The sequence below is a fragment of the Anser anser genome (genome assembly GCF_964211835.1).
Source record: "Anser anser genome assembly, chromosome: 6".
Classification (NCBI taxonomy): Eukaryota; Metazoa; Chordata; class Aves; order Anseriformes; family Anatidae; genus Anser; species Anser anser.
In genome coordinates, this window is record NC_139726.1 from 33,781,874 (window position 1) to 33,804,792 (window position 22,919).

At 45.5% G+C, this 22,919-nt stretch overlaps 2 protein-coding genes across 18 annotated transcripts in view; both read right to left on the reverse strand.

Moving 5' to 3' along the window:
- Nucleotides 1–3,204: 3,204 nt before the first annotated feature.
- Nucleotides 3,205–8,333, reverse strand: RPE (ribulose-5-phosphate-3-epimerase). 4 transcript variants are annotated; one of them, XM_083842183.1, is made up of 6 exons: nucleotides 5,553–8,333; nucleotides 5,008–5,087; nucleotides 4,744–4,883; nucleotides 4,422–4,556; nucleotides 4,189–4,275; nucleotides 3,205–3,879 (listed from the first exon to the last, which is right to left on the reverse strand). In XM_083842183.1, the coding sequence occupies exons 1-6, from the start codon at nucleotides 5,687–5,689 to the stop codon at nucleotides 3,745–3,747; spliced, it is 714 nt and encodes a 237-aa protein (XP_083698309.1). In that variant the 5' UTR covers nucleotides 5,690–8,333; the 3' UTR covers nucleotides 3,205–3,744. The 4 variants fall into 4 exon arrangements, with proteins under 4 accessions (XP_083698309.1, XP_083698310.1, XP_083698308.1 ...); XM_083842184.1 differs by lacking the exon at nucleotides 5,553–8,333 and adding an exon at nucleotides 5,156–5,315 and having other exon boundaries at nucleotides 3,205–3,760; XM_083842182.1 differs by lacking the exon at nucleotides 5,553–8,333 and adding an exon at nucleotides 5,156–5,315.
- A 191-nt stretch (nucleotides 8,334–8,524) lies between these two features.
- Nucleotides 8,525–22,919, reverse strand: part of UNC80 (unc-80 homolog, NALCN channel complex subunit) — a 128,924-nt gene continuing 114,529 nt past the window's right edge. For 11 of the 14 annotated variants that reach the window (XM_083842102.1, XM_083842101.1, XM_083842106.1 and 8 more), the window contains 8 exons: nucleotides 22,695–22,860; nucleotides 22,031–22,210; nucleotides 19,852–19,990; nucleotides 17,760–17,816; nucleotides 11,688–11,769; nucleotides 11,092–11,203; nucleotides 9,614–9,825; nucleotides 8,525–8,799 (listed from right to left, as the gene is read on the reverse strand). In XM_083842102.1, the coding sequence (XP_083698228.1) occupies nucleotides 8,530–8,799; nucleotides 9,614–9,825; nucleotides 11,092–11,203; nucleotides 11,688–11,769; nucleotides 17,760–17,816; nucleotides 19,852–19,990; nucleotides 22,031–22,210; nucleotides 22,695–22,860 (1,218 nt within the window). In that variant the 3' untranslated portion in view covers nucleotides 8,525–8,529. The remainder of the gene's footprint in view (nucleotides 8,800–9,613; nucleotides 9,826–11,091; nucleotides 11,204–11,687; nucleotides 11,770–17,759; nucleotides 17,817–19,851; nucleotides 19,991–22,030; nucleotides 22,211–22,694; nucleotides 22,861–22,919) is intronic. The other 3 variants (XM_083842098.1, XM_083842095.1, XM_083842104.1) reach the window with 1 other exon arrangement.

Sequence of the window (22,919 nt, forward strand, 5' to 3'; positions counted from 1 at the left end):
CCTCTCAGCTGGCTGGACCTGCAACAGCAGCCTGCAAGTGCCTCTGCACAGAGCTGCCTGAGTGACCGTGAGGCTGGAGAACTGCGCCAGGGCACTGCTTCCTCCCCACGCCTCTGCCCTGGGGCTGCTCCCAAAGCCTTGCCCGTGTGCAGCTTGTGCCATCAGGTGAGAAGCACACGCGAACACGGTGGGCAAAGGCCGGTGGCTGCAGTTGCTGCTTTTTTGCCCCCCTCTGGCAGGGGCAGCTTGGAGCAGGCAGGGTGTGCACGTGTGCTGCCTCACCTGCAGCACCCATACTTGCTGCCTTCTTGCAGGAAGTAGACCACGCACCGCGCCCTGCTCTCTCTCCACTGATTTTTCATTAGCCTCATTTCACTGCTGCAACACGGTTAGAGAACTTGGTCACAAGACCACCACCCCCTTCCTTCCCTCTTCTCTCCCTGTGCTCTATGCATCTGCAGTTGGCACTAGTGCTCTATTTCACTGCCTGCAGCCCTTTTCCCCTGCAGAGCTGGACTCCCACCTTGGGTCAGGTTTTGCGTGAATCCTGGTGTCCTGAGGATGGCACCGGTGGTGGGAGTGGGCTGAGAGCTCAGAGCCAGGATCATGCTTGAGGCCATGAAATGGGCAAGAACCCCCTGCTTGTTTTCTTTTTGAAAAGTTAAACAACGGGGGGAAAAAAAAAAAGCTGTTTGTCTTTGGGCTGTTAAGCTGTAAGAACAGCTGTCAGCACTGCTTCCAGTGAAGGTACTACAAAGGCTGACTGTTAAATACCAACTCAAACATATGCGGTAAGGCCCCCCCCCCCCCCCCCCCCCCCCCCAAACTGGGGTGTTGCAGCCTCACAAAGAAAGCCATTTCCCTTGCACTTCATTTACCATTCTCAATAGAAAACTTTCTAAGGCCACTTTCGTTCTGCTCCCTGCTGCTACAAAGGTTTAAATGCTTCATCTCTGCATTCGGGACCCTGACGGACTGTAAGTACAAATACACCCTTCTGAGCCCCGTTACAGTTAAGCCATGCATGTGTCCTGCATTTTTCCTCCTGCTCAGGGATGGGCGCTGTTCGCCCTGCGCAGCGCACACCCAGCCTCACTCAGGACGTACCCAAGTGCCTTTTCTCCTGCTTTCCAGTGGGGACAGTGCCCGTGTTCTGTCAGCGCACCCTGGACTGGTGTAGCCCACGTGACTCAGCGTCACCATTGCCTCCCCGCTGCTTCGTTGCTGAAACATTATCAGAGCGTTGCAACATGTAACGGCTCTGGGGTTTGGTGGCCCTGTAGCTATGCAAACACCTCTTCTGTTTTCAAGTCCTGCAGCTGGGGTGCTTCCTCTGTGGCGCTGCGTTACTGCGCCTAGAAGGACAAGCCTAAATACAGACTAACGGATTACTCCAGTTTATGTATCAAGGCACAAAACTGGACAAGTCCTAAGCAGTAAAGGAACACCTATTGTTGCTGTTATTTTCATGGATTCTTCAGCTCTGTGGTCACAAATAGTTTTAACCTTAGGTGTGTAAAGGGACACTGCCATAGCAACCAGCTGCACAGATCCACCTGGGTGGGACTTACACAGAAAGAAGCAACTGAGCCATTTTCCTGTGTGTCTAATTCTCTTCTCCCACAACAGTGCTAAGGTAAGGCTCAATGGAAGTAGAACTACCACATTTAAACAGGGACAAAGTAACTAAAACCTCTGAAAGAAAACATACTGCATGGTTCTGTGCTCAGAACACAATGTAAAGCTCTCAATCAAGTGGCATGACTTCGAGCCTTTTTTTTTTTTTTTTTCCAAATTAATGAGAAAAAGTAATGGAAATGGTTTGAATGCCCTTCAAACCAGCTTGAGATCAACTGTAGGAGGCAAATACTGCTTACAACAGCACGAAAAGTCATACTTCCAAATCCTGAACTAAACTTCTGATAGCTGGTTTTTACTGCTTAGCCCTGCATTTTAACTACCAAAGCGTTGATTTTTTTTTTTCTATGTGCACAATGTTTTATACTCTACACAGCTGCTTTCCAGCTTTAATGTGTCTAATGGGCACATGGACCATTACCTTTTTCCTAGCCAAGCTTTTTTTTGGCTTCTTCTGAGATGCTTTCAGAGCAGTAGCTCCAGAAGACTCGATTTTTCTCTTGCTAGCTCTCATCTGGGGTTGCAAATGGAAACAGGAAGCGAAGACATTTGTTCACCTAAACCACAACAAACCACACAGGAAAAGGAAGCAGCTTAGCCATTTCAGAGACCTGCCTGGATTGTCTGAACACCCCCTCCTCCTGAGTGGGGGCAGCAACCCGCACTATCAGCACCCCGTGTCTCCCTGCCCAGCACCAAGCGTTTCACCCTCCTGCACTGTTCCGCTGCTGTGGGACCGAGTGCTGCTGCCACAGCGGGTAGGTGACACATGCCCAGCTTTGCTGTGAGAACAAATTTGACTACGGTCTTCTTGAACTGACCTGGATGCAATTGCTGAGCCTTCGGGCCTGGTCCCTTAAACCAGCAGACTACTTCCAGCCCTTCTGTAACTTACAGGAAAAAATGCCACACAGAATACAATAAAATATTAAAGGAGTGAGCACTACTAATTAGAGCCGTGGGAGGCAGGTCTATCTAAAAATGACCTGCTCACATCTTCCTCTAGTGGGTTTTAACGCCCCTATTCCACATGTCCAAACAGGACAGGCTAAGACGTTAGAGCAAATAAACAGAAGGTAGGAGAACTATTTGGCTTTCTAACTGTGAGAATTGAGCTATTTAACAGTTGAAGAACCACCTCCACCTACTGTATGTATCTCAAGCTACATACAGCAAAATCACTTCAGTACATAACATGCCTCTATGTCACTATCCTAACCATTCACTTGGCCATACGCACAAATTAAGGAGATTAGGGTCAAGATACTGCATTTGAACATTCCCCCATGGAGTCCTGTCACTTCCAGGAATTTCAGAGCTGTCTTTGCTGGCTATTTGAAAGGTGAACAAGAAAATATTTCCCAGTTTGTAACCTGGTAAAGATGTTTAACAGACTCGTGTGGTGTTTAAACAACTTAGGTAGGTCAAGCATTTCTAAGCAGTAAAAGCAAAACAAAAATATTTCTGTCATCCACAGGTTTACCCAGCCCTAATAAACTGCATCTTCCCCAAACTTACTATTTCAACTACTCATTTTTGACAGTCAATTTAAAGGAGACTTACCACACCAGGAGAAGTGTGTTTAATGCAGACATTGGAAAAGTTTTGTAGGAATGCACAGATCAAGTGACAAAATACAGACAGCAGAAGGCAGGTTCATTAGAGTCTTCCACAAGAGAGATTGCAGGTGGTGATGCTACACTCTTCTAGCAAGCAAAAACTGACTGAATTTTAGTTCGATCCACTCAGCATTAAAGGTTGTTGCGTAAAATTAGCCTCCACAAAATCAAGAAATAGGTTCAAACCATTGCATTTCCAACCCTGAAAGACAGCCAGAATGTTTTTCACTGCTGCTTGCTTCATTGCAGTGAAGGAATGATTCCTCTGTTCAGCAGCAACAAATTTCCATAATTAATGTTCATCCAGCCCTCCCTTACGCATGAGAAACAAAGGTTCTCCTGCACGCACAGAGCCTTCTTGAACACTGTTCGAGTAGGTCTCATCGATCCAGACACCGCTTTTGAGCAGCTTCTGAACACACATTCCTTAGAAGATTGATCACAGATCTTGGATCTGCGCTCCTCATAATAGCACTGCCAGATACAATCATATTCGCACCTGCCTGGAAGACATTAAACACCCACTCAGTAACACAGAACAGACCCATTTCTTACGACTTTTCTCACTGTAAAACACACAAGGAGATAGCAATTTGTAGGCTGAGGAACAAACGGGCACTACCTGCAAGACACAAGTAACATGCCTCTAACTACACCTGCAAATCAACTTTGGAAAAGACAGCACCTCCCCACACAGCTAACTGCTTCATTGCTGCTCCTGCTTAGCTGAGTGTACAACAAACAACTTAGGAAGGGCTTCACTAGCCACTATTAAAAAAAAGGCACAAATGATTTTGATACTATGTCAGCTTTACTCTTCCTTCTGAAAATGACTGCTCAAAAGGCTCATCCTCCTACGCTTTATTTTCCAAGGGATGACTGAGTCTCTTAACACACTGACCAAGAGTGCTGTGCTATTTCAGCCTCTTACCTCTGCACACTTGTGGATGGTGTCAGGCCCAACTCCTCCATCCACTTCAATATCCAGTGATGGAAACTGCGTCCTCAGCCACTGAACCTGAGAGACAGCGTTAAAAGGTTGGCACTGAGAGCCACGCTCAGCTGCACGCAGCCTCTCACACACCCAGGCAAGGTTTATTCAGTTCCCCACTACTCTCTATACGGTTAACTTTACGCTCAATAGATAGGAGATGTTTGGTTCACCTTTGGCATCATGTCCTCCATAAATTTCTGCCCTCCAAATCCCGGTTCCACTGTCATCACCAGCGCCATGTCTATCTGGTTGGCCCAGGGTGCCAACTGTTCGACCGTCGTGCCGGGTTTGATAGCCAAGCCCACCTGCGGCAGAGGACAGACAGACCCAGCTGCACACAGACACGGCAGGACAGCCCTGGGGCGGGCAGAGTTACAGAAGGACGGTGTGCGCGGTAAGGGCAGGCTGCGTTACGCGGAGTGCCGCTTGTTCGCGCCGGGGAGCGCGAGGGCACAGCCGCCCCCTGCCCCCTGCCCCGTCCCGGCCCCTCACCTTCATGCCGTTCTCCCGGATGTCCTTGATGAGCGCCCCGGGGTTGTCCGCGGCCTCCAGGTGGAAGGTGTACTGGTTGGCGCCGGCGACGGCCATCGGCTTCACCCACTGCTCCGGCCTGGCCACCATCATGTGCATATCTGCGGGACGGGACGGGACGGGACGGGACGGGACGGGGACGGGGACGGGGACGGGGACGGGCGGCGGCGCCGTCAGGGCTGCGGAGAGCCGGGCCCGGCCCCGCGGCGCCCCCCGGCCGCTTACCGAAGAAGGGCTCCTGGCCCAGCCGGCGGCGCAGGCTCTCCACCACGGGGTGCCCGAAGGTGATGTTGGGCACGAAGTGCCTTGGGGCCGAACACACAGGTTACTCCGCGCCGCGCGGCCCCGCCGCCCCGCCCCCCCCGGCCGTTACCCGTCCATCACGTCGAGGTGCAGGTAGTCGGCGCCGCACTCCAGCAGCCGCCCGCACTCGGCGCCCAGCGCCGCCAGGTCGCCGTTGAGGACGGACGGCCCGACCCGGCACCCCGACGCCATCGCCGCCGCCCCGCGCATGCGCCGGCGCCGCGCGGGCACACGGGACGGCCGCCCCGGCACGGCCGCGAGCGCCCCGCCGCGACCGGCGCCATCTTGGCGGCTCCGCGCGCTTCGGTTCTGGGCGCCCGGCGGCCTCCCCGCAGCCGGCCGCCCCTCAGACACCTCCCTGGAACCGGCCTCCCTTTACCCGAGCTCCCCTCAGCCAGCCTTCCTTCGGCCGCCCTGCCCTCAGCCCCTCTCCCTCACAGCCCCCCGCAGCGCCCCCGGACACACACAGCTCCGGCCCCTTGCCGCCAGGCTCCTCTGTATTTAGTCGGCGAAATAACAACGTCTGCGCAAAAGGCTGAGGCAACGGGACTGGCTGAAACACTGACACGACTCGTACAGCCCGGACGCTGGTTGAACGCAACATGCACTTAAGGCCTCTAACACTAATTAAGCAGCATCGTTTGTCTTCACAGAGATACACCAGTTCTGTTACAGACAAGAAAGCACAAAACCAGCTCAGTACAGGTGCGTGCACCTCGTGGCACAGCGCTGAGTGCAACCGATGTGACAGTACGACACGAGGAAACAGACCGGCCGCCTGCCCGCCTGCTCCATCTCTCCACAACCACCTAACGAAATCAAAGCCATCCGCCAGGCCACCTGAATAATAAAACTGAATTACAGATTACATCATTTATAGGCTGCACTGTTTTCTAACGGGGTAGACATTAAAAAGAGGCATTTCAGTCCTTGCTATGGCTTACTACTGTGAATTCACCGGTGACAGTGGGAGACCTTAATGGCAACATTTATCACATACACTGAATTAAATGAAGTAAATCACAGTTATTTTCTCAGCGTTAGAGCGGAGTACCATGGTGAGGTTATCCACTTTTCATTAAGGTAGATTCTCCCTTCTCCTTTTCAGCAGAAAAGGTCACTCTATAAAATGCACCATGAATTCTGCATGTGTAGCGTCCCAGCTGTTTACTCAGCTTGCATCTAAGCTCTCCTCCTCCCTGCCCGCCTGCAACCCAGCCTACCTTGGGATTTGAAAGCGAAGCTGTGTTTTTTTCTCATTTGTGCGTCACTGTTAATAATAAAACTTAGCATCTGGAATTTAGCAATTCTTTGAGCGACCTCCAAGCAAGGAGATAATCCAGAGCAGTCTGCCATAGGTAGCTGGCGCTGGCTCCAGCATGCTGAGGAGATAAGAGGCAGTACAGCACATTTTGGTCAGCAAAGCAAGCAGTCTGTCACTCAGGACACCCACTGAGCAGGAGAGCTGAGATGCTGCCACCCAGTCAGCTCTCTTACAAAGCCACGTACACTTTAAAGTTGCATTAGTGCACCACCTATGGATAGATGGATGGATGGATGGGTAGATAGACAGATACAGACAGACACAGAATTTGCCTCCAATGCAGAGGACTCAGCACATGCTCAAGACCCCTGAGCCTGGGAGAAGGATGGCTTTTGCTATCATCTGCAGATGTTTGATGTGCACGAGTTCCCTCCTCAGACTGGTATGCGCAGCTCCCATCAAATGTGAGCGTTAGGCAAATACCGGGCCATGCAGCCCGAGGGCTCCATGGGTTTGAACAGGCTGAAACCTGCTGCCAGGTATACAGTTAGTTTTCCACACAACAGCAAAACCTGCATGCTGCACCACAGCAGTGAGACTATCGTTTGTACGGCAGTACTTTAAACAGCTATTTCGGAGTTGTTGATGAGGGATGCGAGTCCTTTCTCTGGAGATGGATAGGATATTGTTCTATCTCCGCAGTAAGGCTGGTTTATGACGCATACGTTCAAATTACAAGCCCCAGGGGCCAAACTGGTAATTAGCACATTTTGCAAACTCTCAGGGTGATCTAAGACATTTTCCTCTGCACAATAATGCCACGATTACAAACCGCAGTATCTAGCTCTTCTAATGTAAGCTGAAAAAGGCTTTATGTGAATCCCAAAACACAGGGTAACTTTGGGTGTTGCTTATGATTTCATGGTTTGATTCACAGCTGTTTTGCAGTTTGTCTGTAAGCAGCTAATGGATAAATTCACATTTCAGTGTAATTCCATGATGCTGCAGCATAGCCCATAACTCAGCTGTGACTTCAGCTGATCCCCCACAGGGATCGCCTCCTAGGTATAAATGTAACACGTATATATCTAATACTTGCAGCCATCAGCATTACGTACATAAAATGGAACCTTTGTAAATACAATCTCAGCATGCCAAAAATAGATTCTTTCATCAAGTTTCTGCCCTGCAATATGCATCTTTTGTTTACAATGTACATATATATTTATATTTTTATATATAGGAACATGAAAATACCATATATAAATATTTACTTTAAATCCATATATATCTAAGGACGTAAGACAGCATCAGTGGAGCAGTTGCTAGGTACTGGAAGGTCCACGCATTCCAGATGCGGTTTCTTGTTTTTTTTTTAACCTATGGGGATGAATTACTCAGTACATTAAAGCAGGACAGAGTGGATTATTTATACCATCTGCAGACCACTCACCCCCTGCCCATCTATATCTGTGCACAGCATGTGCATTCCTTCTTATGGTATGTACTGTATTTAGCTTTACAGAGCAAATATTTGTGTAGCACAAGGGCAGTATCTTACAAAGTGGAATGAAACCAACAGACAAAAGTAAACTCAACTAAAGGCTGCAGTGCCAGAAAAAAAAAAAAGGGTGGGGTATCTAATTGCTCCATGGCGCTTATCATTGCTCGGCAAGTTAGAAACAGTAGTCCCAGGCTTGTGAAAATCGAGCTTTAGATTGGTACTTTTTGTCAGCATTTTCACTGTCAGTACCAAACTGTAAGAGCCTTGGATACAGCTGCTATATAGCCCTCCTCTCAAAAAAGCTACAAAAATAAATCTTGGGCACAGTCTCAAAAGAGGTTTCTCTTTCCTGTCTTGTACAGTACAACAGCCTGCTTACCCAAAGAGGCTGCAGATCAAAGTACGTGGCTGCCAGATCAAGGTTTTGAGGACCACACATACTTGCCCACACCTCCTACCCTGAGAATTTTTAAAAAATTCTCTGCTCCTACAGTCTTGCCCTGAACAGAAATAGATTTCGCAAACAGAAATTAGCTGGTCTACAGCAATAGGCTGTTAGCTATATTCTGCTTTTGGATAATAAAGTGCTCATTTGAATTAGTTACTAGTTACCAGGGAACTCAAAGGAGAAGGTACAGTTTCTCTTCCTCCTCGCACTACTGCACTTCCCCAAGAGTTAAACGTGAGATTCATCTAGATCGACATCGGTCTCCCCAAGCTCCACATGTGTGAAGCTGAAGTGAGTGGCCAGCAAGGGGTTCTCCATCCCATTGTCCTCACTGATGTGAAGGACCGTGTCCCCGTGCTGCAGTAAGCTGGTGGTCTCAAGGCCAGCGTAGTCCTCGGTGTCAGAGAGCTGGGTGGGTGGGGTGCTTTGTGCTGTGGCTGGCCGGGAGTCCAAACCCTCCTCTTTCTCTTTCTCCTTCTCAGTAGAAAGTGCCTCACTCTGCAATTGAGGAGAGCCAGTGGTCATGTTCAGAGAAAAAGGGTGAGGGGGGGAAGAGCTAGGGAACACCTATAAAGTATTTTCTCATTCAGAACTACTTTTTACCATTAAAGGGCCATTTGCAGATTATAAATCCCTAAAAATCTGCCCTAACTATTAAATTTTTTTGCTGGTGAATGAAATCTGTAACAATAACCAGAAAAGTTGTCTGCTTTCAGTTGTTAACACTTCCTCATTTCATTTTATAGTATGTTTTCAAGAAAGATGTCCTATACTTGTTCGTGGCAAAGTCCATACACCCAAAAGACATGAGATAGCTGGGGTATAAAAGTGACCACAATGTCACTAATGTGTTGAAGTGGCGATTGTGATTGTCTCTCACTGTGCTCAGTGGTGTCCAACAAAGAAAAATGTTGGACAAGCAGCTTCTTTTGAAATGTGATGCTTTTGCTAAAACAACCCTGAGTGAGTTTTCGAAGTAATCCTTCCTGAAGGACTCATTTCTCAGAGAACAAGCTGTAATTGCCAGCTGATGAAAACTTGCACAGGTCCAGAAAGACTTGTAGGTATGATGGAAAGATGCAGGAAATATATTTACAAATTAAGAATTACTGCAAAGACCGAGAAGCAGGTAGTTTATAAAAGCAGAGGGTAGGACAGCAAATTCAGCCTTAAGAAAAGATGCTGCCTTTACTCATCAGCCAGCTTTTGTTATACTGCTGTAATGCAGCGATAAATATTTGCCCTGCAACTTAAATCAGCAAAGCTGAGATGAAGCAGTGGGCAGACGTGATAAAACTGTCAGTCGTGTTACCTGGCCAATGGCCTGGCTGTGGAGATCAGCTACAACGATGGCGGGCGAGGAAGTCAGCACAGGTTTACTTGGCGCTTCCTGCTTGCTGCTCCCCTGGGGGCTGCTGTGGCTGCAGCCCTGCGGCTGAGCTGCTGGAGCAGGGGGGTTGGCTGGGGACGGTGGTGTTGCCTCAGGCTGAGCTTCAGTGAAAGTCACCGACCGCTTCTGCTCCGCTGAAGGGTACAAAGCCCAGAAAGCTGAGTATTAAAATGCTACGATTTGGGAAGGAAAACACAGTAAGAGAGCAGAGAGCATCCCTAGTGTTTTTACAGCTAAGACGGGATTCGTGATTCATTCCATCTTTATAAGCTGTCTAAATGGCGTCTCATCTCAAAGCCTTTTACTCCTAGGCTTCCTCTAAAGCCACAGCAAGAGTCAGGGATCTCCTGAAGACTATTGACCCTACCTGTCTTTGTCATGGCTTGGTGAGATAAATATCACCCATAACATCTTTCCACCCCAGAATATAATGAATTGGATTCCCATGTGACTTAGGCATTTTTGCCCTTAACTAAAAAAGAAAACTAAGAACAAATACATAAGGGAGTTGCCCCAGGTTTTGCAGGAAAATTGGAAAAGAAAGAGGGCAGCTGATTACCCCTCATTCTTGCCATTGACTGAGTTCACTACCCAGCAATAACAAAGAATATCATGGGTTGACAACAGCTAGACTAAAGCTTAACAGTAGAACAAATATCCCTGCTCCCACTCTTAATCATTCTGGTCAAGTTTTATGTTTCAAGTATCTCCAGCAGCGCTGTTGCCCCAGCACAGTCCTGTCTGGAAACCCAGGAAGTTCTGAAGCAACCTTTGCTTTTTGAGGTGTTTCCTCCAAAGTTAATTGCTCACTTTAGATATACAGAATAGAGCTACCCGCTCTGCTTGACAATGCTGACTCCTGGAAACACATTGCACGGACAGTCCCATATTCATTTCCATATACAGCCCTTTAAACTCAGAACTGTTAAGCTTGCAAATGGTGGGAATTTTCCTTCGTTCTCCCACTCTTACTAGCAGCTTCAAGATTTGCACATCCAGAGCTTTTGGACAAGGCATCCTGAATGAAGGACACATACCCTATATCCTCCACACTTTTAAGAAACACGATCATTGACTGCCCATGTCCAGTTTCACCTTGCTGGCCTTGACACCATTAAAGTGTTTTGAGAGGGCGATTTTCTGATCCATTTACTAGGGAAAAGGATAAGCATGCTGGGGCTTCCCTTTAGTACAGGCTACTGAAGAGCAAGTTGATGATAACGATTTCCAGTCATTACCAACCTCAACACAAACTAGTTAAACATGGCACCTCTTATTTCTACGATGAAAACAGCTTACATATTCTTCAAACGTGCTAACTTTTCCTTTAATCTAAAACAACATTGTATTTTCTACTTAAAATATGAAGTGCTGGCTCTGGAAATGCAGCACTGCCTTACCGCTAGGTTTTGGTTTTGGCTGGATGCTCCGCCGGGTGGTTGAAAGTCTAGCTCCGTGACGGCTACGAGGTTCAGTTTGAGTTTTTTGACGTGACAGTAGTGGTCGTCGAAGCTAGATATTGGAAGAAAGAGTCACGTTAGGCTGAGGTATGTTCATGTACTGCACAACTTGTCCTCTGTAGGGAGGATACAGATACACGTTTTAAGGTTTCAATGGCTCAGACATCTCCTTCATATGAAAACAGCTACTGAACTTCTGTGTTTTGGATCTTTTCAGTTTTAATACTGAATGTAATTGATGTGCTTTGTGTAACCATCATTTGAATTTAAAAAACAAACAAAACCCACAAAACCAACAAAAGTGCACAGAGGAAAGAACCGGGGAACTCAAAGTGCGCCTTCTTTCTTACCAGTTTGCCAGGTCTCACAACTACAACTTGCACTACGGTCCTGCTAACTTAGCCAGAGTATCACAGAACCCGTAAAAGGGAAACATTACATGCAGAAATCATTTCAAAACATACGAAATTAGAAAAAAAAAAACAACAAAACAACTCAAAGAGAAGGAAAGGTTTGTTCACGCCCCGTGGTCTCACCTGCCGTAGGCCTCTCTTCCGCCCCAGGGGTTGCTGCAGAAGAAGGTTCTGCTGTCCGGGCTCACTCTGCACGCTTGCCACCCTGTTAGATGTCGACAGCGTTAGGCCAAGCACAGAAGCACCCTGTGTAACTAGCAGGTGTCCTGGCAATTGTGACTGACATAAATAAATAAATAGATAGGTAGATAAACCACTAATGGCACAGTCACTTCAAAGAGCAAATACTGTCTTTGAAGGATGGGGGGGACGTGTCTGTTGGGTTGTGGCTTCCAAGGCTTAGGAGAGGGTGGGAGGTGGAGTCATGGCATTCAGGACTTGGCCACGCACACGTAGCATCCAACTATAAATAACTGCAAATTTCAGTTTTCAGTCATTGATTGATGCATCCCACTGAGCCAACACTCACTTCTCTGCATCCTTTGCCACGTAGGCTTTGTCAACAAAGGCAAGAATATCAGCTCCTAGCTCAAAAGCCTTCTTGTTTGCATTTCCGTTTTTAAGGACAATGTTGTAAAAGATATTTTTTTCCTCCCAAATAGACTCCACAGCCTCATCACAATTTTGTCATCTGGTTTTAATTTCAATTTAAGTCAACAAACAAAAAAACAAACACAAAGTGACAAAGGATCTATTCACATAATGGATGCATGAGTTATGTGAACAAGGCCTCACACTCAACACTTGCAGCCTTGAGTCTCTTTGTAGCGAATGAACAAAAAATACAAATAAACATAAATTATATATATACATTTATAAAAGCACACATTTTTAGTTTTTAATATCTTGGTACAAAACAGCTGAAAATCTGCAGTAAAACAATCTTTAGCAATAAAACAGACTCAGCTACACACCATCTCATTCTACTATTCGACTGATCATTAAATCTACTTCATACAAAAATACCACCCTCCCCTCATTTTCATCAAAGTAGTATATTCCTCCAAACAGTTAAAAATTGTTCATTTAGCAGACAGCGGTCACAAAACATTTTAACTGAATGAACTATGTCTGGGAGACATATGGTTACAATAGCAACTAACATTTAGATGGACTTCCTTTAGAGAAGGCAGCTGCTTATCTGGGACAGACTGGAATCCACTGAGCCACACGTCCTATTTAAGCAATTCCCAGCTATATCTGGAATGCACTGTTGAGGATTCGGTATTACAATCCATTTTGCCTTTGGCCTGCATTAATCTAAAGAAAAACAACATTCTTTTCTCTAGATGTTTTCCTTGGATCTCCCCAGAGGAGCTCAGTACCACCAACAGAGTGAAGGTTTAATATCTGCCTTTACAGGAGCAGAGGAAGAAGGTAAACCTAAGGTTTGACATGGCCAGACAAGACATGAAGGATGTCTGTGGAGAGGCTTAAAAAGTCCTCTCTCCTGAACAGCTCATTCTTCCCTTTGGCAGAAGTTACTGCTTGTCATAGGTTTGGTAGAAGAGAACATGAGAGCTTCCTGGTCTGCTTCAGGTCAAAGTCTGGTTAACTGAGCTCAAAGTCCTACTCCTTCCTCTCATCAGTTTAAACCGAAGCCCGACTTTGCATTTAAACCATATGTATGTGCTTCCACCAGCTCTGCTGGCGAGACAACTGGCAACTTCAGGGGAGAGACACTACCTTCAGCCCCCCAAACTATTTCTCTTCTCATTGTCTGACCACAGCCTCCTAAGCCTAGCCATGCCTTCGGCAATCTCACCACAGCTGCAGTGGTTTGGAAAAAAGGAAAAGCTTATGCAAGCTCAAAGCCAGAACAAACAAGATATATTTGAGTCCTTTTCTCCCCCAGACAGCCCTTCCAAATGAGATCACCAGCCTCTGGAACGTATTTTCCAGCTTTTACGTAGGGTATTACCATGATTTACATACAAAGCATCCTAAACACCATGCAAACACCCGCCCATGAATAAGCAGAGTCCTCAGAGTTACTTCCTGTGAGCAAGACTGTGTTCTTAACCCAGGCAGTAACTGCAGCACATATGACTGGTAGGTCCAGAAGCAGCACATTGTTCCTTATTAGAGCAGAGAGACCGCGCTCAAATTTTTATTTGTGATCCAGACTACCTGAAATTGCAGCTTGTAGAACTTTCCTCATCTCCTGTTTCTATGTTTACATAAAAACCGATTCCTGCCAGTATGTGAATTAAGTAGGAATTGGCTGGAGAAAGTCTTGAAAAAATAATTTGCTGTTGGACTGGCTTTTGCCAATACTGTTACAATGTCTGATGAAGGAACAGCAGCTCTTGGCTCTACGGGTGATGTGACATACCTGTCTGTAGCAGGCAGACTACAGATGTATTCAGTACAAAACACTGTTTAGAGTGGTAAAACAAATTCACTTCACATGCATCATGAAAATACTTTGAAAAAGTCATTAGATAAAGAGAGCAGATGGACCACGTGAGTGCACAGAGGCTATACATGAGGAGAAAAATGATTCCCATGGAGTAACCTGTGCACTGAAGACAAACAATAGAAAGGTGAACAACAGAAAGGCTGGATTTCGTGTCTTCCTGCTGGAGTCTGTGATTTTCAGCCTGGCTTATATCATAAGTGAAATGAGTTTAGTGAGCTGGTGGATGCTTATTTCCAGCACTGAATCATTACACAAATTGGTATAATTCAGGATGATCTTATGAGCTGAAATTGCAGATAACTATTGCAGACAAATGGTGGATCAGAGAGCAGCACAGTTTGGCAGAGCTGCCAGCACACAGCACAGTCCTGCTGTGGCTGTCTTTTTGCCTTTTATCCCCAAATTTCGAAGAAGTGATGGGGGGGGGGAGGGAAGAAGGGGAGAGAGTCATGAAGACTGCAAATTTCAGATGAGTGGCTGAATTTTCAGATACAACCTTTCACTTTGTGAGGGTTTGTTTTCACATCAAAGAATGGCACTGCTGATCGTATTTCCATGAAAATTAGTGTGGCAGACAGATTGTTGACTCCGTGTAAACCCTCCCTCCTTTTCTGTCTCTCCTTGTTTACCAGACCTGACCAGAAACATACTGCGTTTCCGGCAGCCTGCGGAACCCAATCAAGGAACACTGAATCAAATGGCATTTCAGCTGGCAGTACCTTTCCCTCCTGAGGCACTGTGATCGATAAGGGGTTTGCTACACTACATAGATTTATTTGGGATATAAATTTATTTGTGAAGAACGAAATAGAAAAATTTCCTGCCCATCACAAAGATGCTCTATCACTCCCTGAGTATCTCTGTCAGAGGTTTTATCTTCACAGTAATGTTACTCCTGCTTCATAGTTAGGGCAGACAGGTGAGTAAAAGATCAAACAAACCCAGCTTCATGGGAGCATGTTGCCATCCCTACATGAAATGACAGCCAGTCACACAGTGGGGGCTAAAAGAAACTTTGTCAGGTTGGAATTATAAGTGATAAACCATGCAGCCAAAAAAAAAAAAAAAGACAAAACTAAAACACAAACAAAGGAAACAAGGAGTTTAAAGGTCCGTTAAAGGTGTACATGCTTGCCAAGCCACTGTGGTAGAATGTACGCACTATCTATGTCCCAAGGCATCTGAGTGATGGGGTTAGTAGACAAAGGCCAGTGGAAAATGCGTTAAAATGTAGATGAACTCCAGCTCTCGTATTCCCAGACACATCCTAGTCATGTTGGTGTTAGATCTGCTACGCTTGCAATACGAATTTGCTCTGATGTTCCCTAATAGGCACCATGAAGCTAGGTTAGGCGTAACTACAAACATTAAGGACAATGTCTTCGTACAACAGATTTCCATTACAGTGAGTTCTCATTTTTCCTTTCCTGATTTATGGAAATGTCCTTTCCTCTCAAATTATTACTACAACTCATGATGCTGGATACATATGCTCCAAGTACCTCATGCTATCTGTTTACTTCTGAGCACCTAAATGCTGTCCCCTTCCTGTCTTCCCTGCTTTTCTACACAGCTGTCTCTAATTGTTCTAGAACAAAGGGAAACAGGCTTTATTCTTTCTTGTGTTTATCACTATTTATTTATTTAAAACTCCTACCTTCCATAGAGGTCTAGTCTCCATATGATTTATTTCTTTGTGTCAGTTGACTAAACATCAGCTTTTGAATTCAGAAGGCAATCATAAACTGTTGCTACTGTGCTCCAGCCAAAATCAAAGTTATGTAAGAAAAACCGAAGCCTGCTTTATTCAAAGTTGATGTTCCTGAATGTAAAAACACATTTATTCTGTCCTGTGATCCCCACAGCACAATAAACTCCTGCAGTGTCTGCTTCATTACTTCTGTGCTTTAGAGTAGGAATCCAATTTGCAAATTTAACAACGCAGTTGAAATGACTTTTCTCGCTCACGGAACTGTAATCTAGCTTTTTCATATGAATTTGCAGTATTTCCCCGTCTTCATTTCTTTCTAAGGTTTTGCAGCTCTCATGCCCGCTACTTGAAAAAAATAATAAACCTTAACAGAATTGACTCCCAAGTACATCTGTTAAGCTCTTTATCTAAGAAAAGCACCGTACCAAAGAGCAGGGGGGAGGATACAGTGTCCTGGTCCCTAGCAAAAATTGGTCTGACAGAAATTAGTAGGAACCCACTGTACAGTTGATTGCATTTCAGGGTTCAAAATAAATTATTGCTTTTGAACTCATCTGTTGACTTGGCTGTCTCATATTCCTCAGCCTCATCACCGTTATTAGGAGTGACTCCCACTTAACAAGATCAAAACATTTCAAACTCAACAGTGATGTAACCTGATATCAGGTCACGATGGCTTTAACTCAGATCCAGACCTTCTCCTCTCCTCATCCTCCCCAACTGGGGTGAGCTTTTAGCTCCACATAAGGGATGGCCCTTGGCTTCTTTGGTTGAATGGCTACTGTTCTCTTTAAGCATGCTCAGATGACCATGCAATCAATTTTCCTGCATCACAAAAGCAGATAACCATATTCCTGCCTCTGCCTACAAGCTGATGTCTTTTCCTAATGCCACTCCTACAGCAGCACCATTTAGAGACCTATCTGCCAAAGCAGGAGTCATGCACACAAAGGCCACTATGAATCATGAGATGATCTCAGTGACACAACCAACGATAAACTCTCCATTTGTCAGCTGAGAGGAATTAACAAATGAACAAAGCAGCCTGTCCCCACCCCAAACGCCTCTCAGCATATCCACATCTTCAGCTGGGGTGGTCAAGTAATGAAGTAATGTGTTATCCTAGTGCTGCCAATGGAATGGGCCATGTTCCCCTGGAAGGAGAGAGATGCTCTTGGGACTCACGAGAGCTCTCCGACCTCGTGAGGATGGGTTGCAAGGTGTGAGCAGAGCAGCGGGACCAAAAGGATGACAGGCATGACTGAGGTGGCCGTTAAAGGTGCAGACCTCCCTTCCAAGCTCACTTCTGACCCATTTGACAGGCACGGCCCTAACAGTACTTGCACACAAACTCCCCTGTCCACAGGTAATGGTCAACAGCTTGGCCTGAACTCCAGTTCTGATGGGGCAATTTTAAGTATGGATTCATGGTGTTCACCTGCAAGCTTTCTAAAGCTGCCATTTGAGAATTAGGAACACTTTGCAAAAACAATGAGAATTACTGCAAAGCATCCACGGAGAACTTTGTTCTGCAGCAGTTATCGTAATTAGTTTTATTAGTGAACGTTAAAGAAAACAGCTTGATATTGTTATTAAGTCTTTTGTGGTGACAGCATCGTGAGATGAATGGAAAAACAGATGTCTGTTTTGTGTAAGCCTCCAGACTAATGCTTATAACAGGCTACAGCTAATGCCTCATGGATAATCTTTCTCATGCCTTTCAAGCAATTGCTAAACAAGGGGAAAAACCCAGGCTAGCCAGACAGACCACTACTTCACTTGCTATTTCCCCTTCCCCTTAGTTTCCTCCAAGTTATTGGCAATCAAAGCTGAAAACTGAAGGTGGGTTGCTACACCTTTGACTTGCAGGCCTGAATATCAATGAGCCACAAGAGACAGAGATGGAGAGAGCAACAAAAGGTGAGGGGAAGAGACAGAGGAGGTTGGAAACGGCTTGTTTCCCAGCACACACACTGACAGACAGGTAGTGTTAACACTGTACCTAGAGAGGCTGCCCTCAGTGGCCAGGCTCGGGGAGTCATCGAGGACATTAGGTTCACTGCAGGAGGGGCAGGGAGATTAAGAATTTAGGGAAAGAAAATGCAAAAAAAAAGCATGCGATTGTCTCTGTTTTAAAGGGAAAAAATATCAACGGAATAAAAAGTAAAAAAGGACGGTAACATTAATTGGTCTCGCACGCTCAGCAGCACATATATGAGTCAGAGGAGCTGAAAGAACATCTGATAACAGGAGCAGTTGTTAGAGGGAGTTTACACTACATGGAGACGTCTACATCTCTGCTCTGAACTGGGGAGCTAAGGACTTCAGTAGGATGTATTTCCACAGGAAATAAGGTCAGGGAACTGTTTTCAAAGCCATTTTCCTGTGGCATTTTCATTTATTTTGGTTCTATTTACTTCCAGCTTCATAGAAAGCTTTTTTCTTCCCTCTTCCCCACGAGCCAGTTCTTCCTGAGGGAGGACTAATCTGCCTCCCAAGAGCTACAGACCACTCTCATTCTGGTACAGCTCTAAGGACAAACATCTGGAAAACAAGGTCTTGTAGTGCAATGAAACTGTAAGTAAACAGCTGGCGTGGATCCTGGCAAACAAGTACACAATCACTTTGCTTTTCTATACTTCAGCCACTGAGGCAGGAGCAGCTCTCTCAGCCACAGGAAAATCATGAAAGAAAGAAGGCAGTCTGCTGGGTTACCAGCAGGAAAGCAGTAATAATATTACTTAGCATTAATTAGTTTACATTTGTGAGGCAGCCTGAAAGCCCAGAGACCATCCATAACTAAAAAGGGCATGATATTGTAGACTCTGATTGTGCTTGCTGAGCTTGTACTTTCCCTGCATAGATGAAAAGCGATTCTCCTGGTATATGGTGTACATCAAAAGTAGAAAGTAAAGCTCTGTTGTAATTAAACTCTTTTTTTCTCAGAAGAACCATGACTTGGGATTGCACAAAGCAAACATTGCTATCAGTCAGCTGTGACTCCTATGAAGTTTATGCATTCAAGATTGTAGTGAAAGATTGGGGAAAATGCAGTCTTGCATATTAATTTCTTAAGAAACAAAGGGACTGAATCAATTGGGTTCAAAAGTCAAATGAGTTCCTGTAAGCCCTTTTGTGAAAACTCCCAGATAAAATCTGTGTAACTCCTCTCTTGTAAATCACTTCTCCTCTCTCTGCTGGTATGTACCACAGCTGTTACTTTTCCTTCATGTATCAAGGTTATTTCTTTACTTCCAAGCAAGACTGGGAGGGAACAATGTTGTTTGATTTTCCAAGGTTGGTCAAGAGATAATGCAGAATTTACAGTTTAAAGGTTCAAAGGAGTTAACAAAAATTAATCTATCCATTGTCAGATATGTTTGGATAACTATGCCACAGAAAAACAAAACAATAAACACTGTTTACTTAGAAAAAAAGTCACGTTTAACTGCAAAACTTCTCTCTACACTCTAAAGGCGCACATTTTCCAAATTCCTATCTCTTTCTCACCACTCCATGTCAACCAGGAATAAGGCATTCAAGGGTATCTCTATCAACATTAATATTTCTGGCTTTAAACTGTTAAATCCTGTCTTTCAGCTGGACATTCGGTGTCCAAGATGAGCTAGTTAATGTTCTAAGAAGGATAAAGTCTGCATGGAAAAAAAAAAAGTAAATCAAACAAACTACCTCTGCCCTCTGTCCAGCATCTGGGGATTACTCCCTGCTCCCAACGCAGATTGTGTACAGTCCCCTGGTTCATTACGGAACCTAGAAATCACATCTGCTCTTTGTGCTATCCACTGTAGTAGCAGAGGAAAAAAACTGCTGGAGATGTCTGAAACTGTTTCAGAGGAAGGTTTCTAGAAATGACAGCTCCTTCTTTTGGACCTTATGCAACACAAGTCATCCTGGAAAATCATTATTTCCAAAGCTGCACCCTTGGTCCAATGCTATTTTTAAGATGAATAAATTTATTATCACTGTGCTGGTGCTGATCCTCCTATCCCACATTTCTGATTTACACATAATATACCTGCACCATTTCTGCTCTCATGAATATAATGGAAAAGGTGAAAAGCCCATGTTGTTACCTTTGGCTGGGTAACATGCCCACCTCAGCCTGAGGTGCAGACACGCTGGAGAGATGGCTGGAGAACCGCCTCCTCCCAATGGCACCCATAAGGTATGCTTCTTGTTCACTTACCACACTGGGCATGCTCAAGGAGTCATCTAGAAAGAAAGAAAGAAAAAAAAAAAGAAAACAAGAAAGGAGAGGGAACAACCATCCCAAACCCCCACCTCCACATTTAAATAATAAATATAAATTTAAATAATACATTTAAATTTAATCAAACAATAATACAATACCCAACAATACCCAGCATTTACTTACCAAGTCCCCAAGTCTGCAAATTTGACTGCTTCCACTAGATTTTACAATCACTGTTCAGAAAGACATACGCATAAAACCCTGCAGATCGAGGAGCACCGCACACAGGAGGCAGGGATTTATGTCTGCTTTCAGCTTATATAGCTCCCAGGAAAATGCGTTTGGGGAATTTGGTTTCTACTAAGGCTTAATTTCTGTGATTAATAAATTGTTGGGTGATATATAGTGATTGCTGACATAAAAGTTGTAGCTGGACACGTTATGGTATGAATCAATGGCTGCTCCAGTACAGCACAGCACTGTTACAAAAGATAAAATCCATAACAAAGCAAAAGGCAGGATTGACAGCCTTTAACACCCTTTGGGACATGTGTTTTAAAATGTCACCAAAAAAATTGGATAAATTGACTCAAGCATATCATACTGCAGCTGAGCTTTGCAGACAGTTGGATTGTGATCAGGACTGCTTGAAATTTTCAGTGCTGTTTCAAATTACATGAAGTATCTGGAAAGAAATGACTCTGTTGTGGTTTTTACCACAACAACTTCTAATTATAAATAAACAAACGAAACAAAGGGGAAGTTTTGTGTAATTTTCTCTTCTCTTTTGACCTTTTCCAATTTTGATATACTGAAATACTTTACGGCAGCATTAAGCCAATGCAGGGCTGAGGTAATACTGCCATAAGCAAATAGGAAGACAGCACTCATCATTCCACACAGTGGCTCGTAATTAATCTGAGGCTGAAAACAGCGTTGGCCACAATGTGTAACAGAGAAACGTATCAGCAGCACAATGCTGGGTGGACTGTGCAATGTTTAGCAATGAACCCAGCTGAAATAACGTTGGGCTGAACCTGAAAAGTTTCAGGCTAACTGTTCTTTCCCAAAAGGCAGCTCTGTCTCAACTGCACAGGCCCTTCTTTTGAGCCTCCCATTTTCACCCCTTTTACTTAATGTCTTTTGGGAATAGTCAGCAGTCCTAAAATACAAAAGCAAAATGCTTGAGTTTCAAGACATTGAGGCAACCAACCCTTGCAGCACCAGAAGACAATATCCCTGCTAAAGTACGGGGAAACCCTGATGATATATAAGCAGAGTTTTCTACCCTGGCTTTCAGTGATGGACAACTCAGAAGCAGATGGACAGCTCACAAGCAGAGAGAAGGCAAAATTCCAAGAATAACATGAAACTCAGCTGAAATGACAAAGCAACACTGAGGTCATTGCAAATTAGTCCCCAAAATATTCACCATCCCATTCCTTTTAAACCGGCACCAGAAATCCTGGCAACCCTGGAACCTGCCAGCTACCCACAAGAGATCAAGCTTTCGCTGTCAGAAGGTTTAAGGCTTAATTTCCTCTCTGTGAATCAAGTGACACAAGTGCACAGACATTCTACCCTGCAGAGCCACAGCTGGATCCCATGCAGCACAAGGTCAACATATTCCACGTCAGAGCATCTAGACAGAAGTGATGAGCAGGAAATACTCAGACCCTGCAGCAACTGGACCATAACTACAGAGCCAGCCACCACCCCTGCCTTCTGCCAGGATGAAGGTCAAAGAGAGGACTGATCGCTAATGCCTTGTCAGCACTGTGGGGACTGCATGTCAGCCCAGGTCTCACACACTACATGTCTGTTTAGGCCCTTCCTTTTCTCTACCCAGAGATCAGAAAGGGATGAGAAGATATGGAATGACCCAAGCTTTAAGACCATGGACTGTGTAGCTGCAACACCAGATTCATAGCCTTGTGCCCCCATGGGCTTTTTGTTCACACTGGGACAGTGACAACTGTCTTCCCCTCCTATCTGTCCTTGGGGGCATCCAGAAAACACCTTCAGTGTTGGGAGCTTTGCTCAAATCAGTAACCACGTACTTTCTTCATCTTCCTCATCTGTGCGGCTCAGTGTGTCCTGCGAGGCCTGCTGAGATGGCTCGCTGTCCTGCTCCCAGACCGTGCCAGTGCCCGTGTTGGAGCGGGACATGGTGGCCAGACTCAGGCGGTACGCGGAGGTGGAGGTGCCCACGGTGCTCACAGACGTCTTCCCTTGATAAGCTGCACAAGAGTGGGAAAATCAAACCCAAGTCAGTGACAGCACTGGAAATCAGCAACCAACTACACATTCCTGTCACGCTGGGCACCTGACTGCTAGGAGCAGTGGGGCAGTGGCTGGGCAGAGGTGATAAAGCAGACACAGATACCCCGGCTCACCCCATCCCAAATCTGTGTTGTGTCTGTTTTTTTTTGTTTGTTTGCAGTTTGGTTTTCTCCCTCAACCTTACTGCTCCAACATTTAGGAACAAGGCAAATTATTACTAAGGAAAAAAAGGTTGAGGCATTCTCTTTTTTTTCCTTTCATTTCTTAAGAACAAAGCACATAAAATCTCTTGCTGTGCATAAGCAGCGGCTGCCCTCTTGTGGCAACAAGGGACATATGTGGGATTGAGAGCAGGCAGGTTTGTCTCACAAGTTAATTCCCAGGTGAACCTGCTGGCCAAACTGGGCTGATGGCCCTCTGGCTCTCCCCTCTCCTCCTTACCAGACCCACTGTGCACTGCCTCCTTCAGGATCTTCAGCTCGTTATTGAATTCTGCGATGAGGGAGCTCTTACAGAGAGGGCGTGGTATGAACCGTCTCTCCAGCTGGTCAGCGATGTGCTGTCGGGCAGTCAGCTCCTCATGGTTCTCAGCCGGCTGGGCCAGCAGCTGAGAAGGGCATTAACAACATTGGGACACGTTAGCATGGCGAGTAAGTGATGCCCAGG

What these genes read in the sequence shown, in the direction of transcription:
- RPE (XM_083842182.1), bottom strand. Translation starts at nt 5,295, where the DNA reads ATGCGCGGGGCGGCGGCGATGGCGTCGGGGTGCCGGGTCGGGCCGTCC. An exon ending in TCCGGGAGAACGGCATGAAG is followed by an intron (nt 4,557 to 4,743) that starts GTGAGGGGCCGG and finishes CCTCTGCCGCAG; the next exon opens with GTGGGCTTGGCTATCAAACC. An exon ending in CCATCCACAAGTGTGCAGAG is followed by an intron (nt 3,880 to 4,188) that starts GTAAGAGGCTGA and finishes TGTGTCTTGCAG; the next exon opens with GTAGTGCCCGTTTGTTCCTC.